Source organism: Pogona vitticeps, chromosome 3, assembly GCF_051106095.1.
Source record: "Pogona vitticeps strain Pit_001003342236 chromosome 3, PviZW2.1, whole genome shotgun sequence".
In the NCBI taxonomy this organism is placed as follows: domain Eukaryota; kingdom Metazoa; phylum Chordata; class Lepidosauria; order Squamata; family Agamidae; genus Pogona; species Pogona vitticeps.
Window position 1 is genome coordinate 69932280 of NC_135785.1, and position 6496 is coordinate 69938775.

Below are 6496 nucleotides of genomic sequence, written 5' to 3' on the forward strand. Positions count from 1 at the left end.
AGCACTTCTGAGCTGTGCAGTTAAAATGAACAGGATCCTTCACCTGCAGCTAGCTCCTAGTCAATCCAAGAGGTCTCTTCAGTTGGTCTCTTGCTCCAGCTAAAGATCAGTTCCAGATCTTGGGTTTATGCATAAAGATGCAGGCGTACTCATTGTCCTTGATCACAAAATTCTCAGATTATAGTGATAGCTCCATCTCCTAAGAGAGACCAAAACAGCAATGTTGACCTATATTGACAAAGTAATGTATCTTAATGTAGATCAAGATCAAGATCAAGTTTATTGTATTAGCTAAAAGCCGTCACACTTATTGAATACAGAAATGGTCAAAGAAAAATGATAAAAGCCATCACAATTGTTTAAAATACAAAAATGGTCAAGTATCTTAAGGTATTCTCGAATGCTTCAACGGCTGGGATCTGATGGTTGTTGTAGGTTTTTCAGGCTGTTTGGCCATGTTCTGGAGGTGTTTTTTTTTTCCTAGACTGGCAAAACGTTAGGAAGAAAAACTTCCAGAACCTCCATAACAGCCCAAAAAACCTACAACAACCATAATGTATCTTAATTGCCCATTCACAGCCAAGCCACCACAAAATACTTTGTATTACAACAAGAACAGCTTGGAACAAAGAAAGGTGGTGGATGATTGTTATCAACTTTCCTAAGTTGATGATGTCACCATCTGCCAGCTTTGTGAGCCTTGGCTCCACCAAACCACAGATTCTGCCTAGGGATTTTTGCCCTGGTTGTGAAGAAATGGATGATAAACCTGAACTGTGTCCTTACCCTGCCCCAGTGCTCCAGGTCAAAGGTGAAGATGAGAATGTAATGCTGCAAAACAGGTTCTGTGACTTTTTAGACTCTGCCACCAGTGCAAGTTCCGCTCCCACCCACTTAGTGCACACCTGTATCAACACCACTCTGAAACCACAATCAATCAATTACCAAAAGATTTCATAAATATCAGGATACACAAAGAGCAAATAATATGAAAGCAGGTTTATGAGTGTGCTGTGTTGTGTTGCGTGAGTAAGCATGATGTTGCAGTGACATAGTTCTAGTCAAGACTGGTGGCCAAAATGCTCCACAATTATAGCAGCCTGAGACTGCTTTAACTCCTTTGGCTCCATCCTATGCAATCCTAGGATCTGTAGTTTGGTGAAGTACATAGAATTTGCTGATGTGGTTAAGAGAAATGCACAAAAACCCTCTAGCGGAAATGCCAAATACCTCATCAAATTACAGATCTCAGGATTCAATAGGATGGAGCCATGGCAGTTAAAGGGATTTCAAACTACTTTAGCTCTGCTGGATAAATATAGTGTAGTTGGGGTCAGTGAACTTGGGGGCCAAATTTTGATGCCCAAGAAACTTCAAGGAATGCTTCCACTGGGCCAAGAAATGGTCATTTAAAAAGAAGAGAGAAAAGAAACAGGAAGTATTCACCCAGAATATAATGAAAGAGGAACATGGAGAGATTGGAGGCAATGATATTGTGTCAGGACAGATCCCCAGATTTTTGACTTAATTGATTCCTTCAATGGCAGTTGTAAAGCAAATCATTGTAAGCTCACCACTACTTTCCCATTGAGGTCAATATTAAAATAGTGGTTTGATTCTCAGATAATTGTCAAGCCTCAATTCTGCCTTGTCTTCTCTCTGCCTCAATCCTCTCCCATCTTGCTTGCTCTTCCTGATGCACTTCACCATCTTTTTTCTTCCATCCATCTTCCACCTCTTTGTTTGCTCTTCCTGTCCCCCTCCGATGCCTTCCCTCTCTCCTAATCTGTCCTATGCTGGTTTGCTAGATCCTTCACTCCCAGTCCGTTAGTTCTCTCCTCCTCTACTTCCTCTGTTGTTGCACTTCTTGATATCTATGTACTGGTTGTAGAGCTTGTGGAATTGAGTTTTGGAAGCTAGTGGTGGGACACCAGGTAATATCAGAATGGTTGTAAAACCAAGGAAAAATTAAGCGAGCCATTGTAATTTGGGACATCTAGTTTCATCTTCTGTTATTCTCCTCACTGTGCTTATGCCTTATCTTTATATTTTCCCTTCCCTGACTGATCCTTCTCAGAGCAATCTTACTTCTTAAAAAATAAAAAAAAACACCCATAAGGTCACAATAAACTGTGCAAACTGAGTGACAGGAATCCATCCCAAATTAAGATTTTTTCAGTTCAGAATTTTGAAGCACTTCAACCCACACACACTGCCAACCAGAGGACTAAATTTAACTCACTGTCATTTCAGAGAGTCAAACATGCAGATCCAATTATATCCTTTTTTACTGCTGAGCGCAGTCCTGTCAGCTTAAAGCAAGAGCGTGAAGTTAAGTATGAAATAAAAGCACAGTGCCAAATAGATGGAAAGTGGGAAGAATTCACTACAGAGAGACTTACTCAAAAGTTCGGCATTAAGAAGCCCAGCTGCAAAAGCGTGGTAAGGAAAAGGAATGGAAATTGTTCAATGCGTTTGCATTAGGGCAGTCTGCACAGAATAGAAGAAAGGTCAAACTGTGTATTAGATAAAATCCTAAACTATAGAGGTGTGATTTCTGGGCATCTGAAGATACATTTGGTGACAGACAATGGTCTTATAGGGGCAGGTATAATCCAAACCATACGAGGTGGTCAACCAATGCTCTGGGCCGTGTTTCAGAGAATGTCAAAACCCTGAGAGGTTCAAAACATCAGCAATTCAGCAAGCTAAAGAGACAACATAGATAAATGTTTGCAAACTGATTGAAGGCCATCCCAGTGGGATGTGGGACACAAAGGGAGTTCCCATCTAGATGTAACTTGAGGGAAGAGTTTCTCCACTTTCCCCATTTAGACACTGGCAGGACAGAAAAGAGAGATCCCCGTCCCCAACACAAGGTTAATGATAAGGCAGGCTACTATGGGAAGAGAGAATTGCTTTGATGTTGTATTTGAGAAGTTATTTGCTCTGCTTAGGCTGAGTCTATTATCTTCCCTGTCGATGCTGCCAAAAGGACAATTCTCTCTGTAGCCCTCATAACAAATTTGGAGCACATACCCAATATAGTCACATGATTATGTCATGCAGAGCAATGATGGGGAAATGTGTGATGCGATGGCATCATGACATATAGTACATAGTCCTATATATTATGCAGAAGATGTTGACAATATGGATAGTAGTTTCCAAGTGCATATTGAACATCATGAGTAGTTCCATCCTGGGTGAAGTAGTTGCAGTAATGGAGTAAAAGATTACATCAGCATTTTCTTGCTCAAGGAATATTCAAATTACGGATGTACAGTACTATGTAGTTCAAAGCAAGTGATAGTATCCCTCTGTTTCCTCGGGATTCTGAGTCTTAATCCTGAGATAAGACACATGTTTAGAGAATTCTTCTCCCATGTATAAAGTTGATGGACTTTTGACATAGGTTTGGCCCAAAGCATTTCACTGCTTCACTCACCCTATTGAACTATGTTGAAGTACATATTTGGATGGAAAAATCTTTGAGGTAAAAAATCCCACAAGCTCCTCTTCCCTTCCTAGCAGTAAAAAACACAAAATAACAATGAAGCAAATAACTAACCATTTTCTGTCCTTTCACAACAAGTTCAAATCTGATGCCAAGTCAGCTGATTCACTCTGCCTGCTAACAGGGCCAGCCCAGCTTTGCATTCTATTCCATTTCCCTTCATCTGAATTAATATGTAAAAGCTATGAGACTTGTAATCCTTGACATGTTGAGATGAGATACACTTGGTTTTGTTCACTTAGGTAGAATAAGAGAATGTATAGTTAAATTGTTGGACACATTACAGGCCAGCCAACCACATTTTATTTATTTCTTTACTTGTTACTTGTATGTTTATATTTTTTAATAGAAGAAATCAATTAAGGCTCAAGGTTTTTTACTGGCTGAGGCAGAAAAGCAATTTCTGCTTCTGCTTCTTCCAGCATCTGAGGCAGAAAATTTCACAGGCATCCCCTCCCTCTCTCTTCACTGCTGTAAGAATGCTATCATAATAAAGTAAATAACTAGAAATTGGCTGCCCTTTCATGAAACCAAATACCTGCCACCTGAGGTGACTGTCTCACCCAACTTAAGGGTACGGCCCACCATGAATCCACTGTACGTTTGACTTTGCTGATAGTATTGGAAAGGACTGTGTGTTAACTCTTGCTTCTTTCTAAATGTAGATTTTGAAAGCCTGCATACCATCGGTTCCTATCTATGTGACATTTTCTCTTCTTTTCCCATCGTCATAAAAGAGAACAAGCTCTCTGGTGTCCTCCCTGGATGGACTCATCTGGTCAACTGATTGGTGTAGGATATTTTTTAAGGGCTGCTGAGCTGCTGAAGCAGGTGAACTCTATTTGGCACAGCATGAAAATAAACTATGATCTTCTCTTGTGCTAGCTCTTTTTGACATTAATTCCATCTTACTCCTTCTTTTGTGTCCTGTAGCTAGTGCTGGAGGTAGTTTATATTTTCTTAGGTGCAGTTTACCTAACAAGGATTTATGAATAGATACAGGATATAATCAGTTCCTCCCACCACTAAACTAGTTGTGCATATGAGATTTTATAAAGCTTTCTTCTCCCACTTTCTGCAGCTGGCCTTCAACCAGCTGCCCCACCATGCTTCTGACTGTTAATGATAATGGGAAATGATTAACATGCTTAACATGTATTACATAAAAGCAGCCACCAGCAAACAGCCTTTGTCCAGCCTCCACCCTGCAACACATGCTGCTTCCACATAGGAAAGGAATTACCTAGAGAAGGCTAGCGACATTAGCCTTCTCTAGTAATTTCATCTCAGAAATAAAATCTTGCATTGTCTAAATCTTTTCGTTTTATTTTTGTATTGTCTCGTTATTTTACTTATTTCTATATACAGTAATGCTGTATTCTCTTAAGCTATTCCTATACTATATCAGGTAGCCAATGGGCATCTCTGATTTCTTTCAGATATATGTCTTTATATACAGTATATCCATATATGTGTATGTGTATATGTGTTTGTGTGTGTGTTTTGAAACACACATACACGTACTGACAGTATATCTCACATATGTATGTATACATATAAGCTGGCTGCTGGTGGTTGCTTTTCTGTCTATGCTAAATCCATGAGAAATATGTTCTGTGGAAATGTATGCATGTGTGCCCAGATATATGTTTGAGAAGATACATGGATATGGATATGAGAGAGATCAGAGAGTTCTGTACCATTATCACAAGTTTGTAAAGCTATGTGTTGAACACAAACCAAACTTTTGTTATACTACTCTTGACAAGATTGTATTGTATTGTATTTTTTTTTAATTTTATGTTGCCAAGCAACTAAAGGAATGGGGCAAGACAAGGCATGATTCAGTTGAAGCATCTTGGCATCTTTGACTTCCACTGACTCCCTGTGACATTGACCCAGACCAGAAGGCTTTGGAAGTGAGATCAGTAACCTGACCTCCATACAACATACTCCTACTGTACTGCATATTTTGGGGTTTAAATTTAAACCCATTACCTATCCAAACAAGTGAGGACAGCTGCAGCTATTTGGGGATCTTCAAAATATGCTCTTGAGTGGCACCTTTATTTCCATTCTTGGCTTCGACACCTTAAGAGAGATGTGAAGGGAATAATAATACTGTATCACATAAGACAATGTGATTTGGAGACAGTAAGGCATGTTACATACATTGTTAAAACAAGCACAAAGGTAGAGATGTATTTCATGTTTTGTGTATGTGTTTCAAAAAAAAGAGCCCCTCCCTCATGTCACAGTCCCAATGAACATTTTTTTTCTGAAGCTGGTTTTTCTCTCTGGTGAGAGTTGACACTGGCTTGAAGCTCCCTCACCAGCCACATTATACGTGAACAGGATGGACATGTGGAAAGCCAGCACTGTGTGTCAGCTCTCCATCTCATCTAGCTTGGCCTTCAGTTCTTGTCTTTTAAGTTTTAGTCTGACACCCTAGCTTCTGTCAAGTCCTGCTGAAAAATACAGAAGCTGAGACTTCCTTGCAAGCAAGCTGAATAAAGCACACTTTGTTGTTCAAGATCAAAGTGTTCCCGAGGCCATGGTAAAATTGCATTAACTTCAGTTAGGAAAGGAATATGCAAGAGAGAGCTAAAGTTTACTTTATGATTGGTAAATACAAAGGGTAGTTGCTAGCCCATTAATGCAACCACTTAACTTTGCATCTAAGGGGAGATGGAAAGAGAGGTGGTAGTGGTTGTCAGCCTGAAAGGTATGTGGAGGTGGTAAAATTATAATCTCATAGAATGAAGAACTGCAACCCCACTAACCATTTTTTAAAGTTTCAAAAATAAGATTCTAACTAGCAGAAAGGATGAAAAAGAACAGAATCATAAATCCTATGAAAAATCACCTGAATTAATTTCTCTTTATGGTTCATAAATTTAAAAAACTCAACTACCTCCCCCACAAAGTACAAATGCCAGAGTTACAATTTGTGCCTTCTAATAATAAAAATACTTGTGG

General features: G+C 39.4%; 1 protein-coding gene across 1 annotated transcript in view; it reads left to right on the forward strand.

Moving 5' to 3' along the window:
* Positions 1-6217, forward strand: part of BTBD16 (BTB domain containing 16) — a 58925-nt gene extending 52708 nt beyond the window's left edge. Inside the window, exons 16-17 of the mRNA XM_020786447.3 lie at positions 2254-2442; positions 4183-6217. Coding sequence (XP_020642106.3) covers positions 2254-2442; positions 4183-4251 — 258 coding nt within the window. The 3' untranslated portion in view covers positions 4252-6217. The remainder of the gene's footprint in view (positions 1-2253; positions 2443-4182) is intronic.
* Positions 6218-6496: the final 279 nt, after the last annotated feature.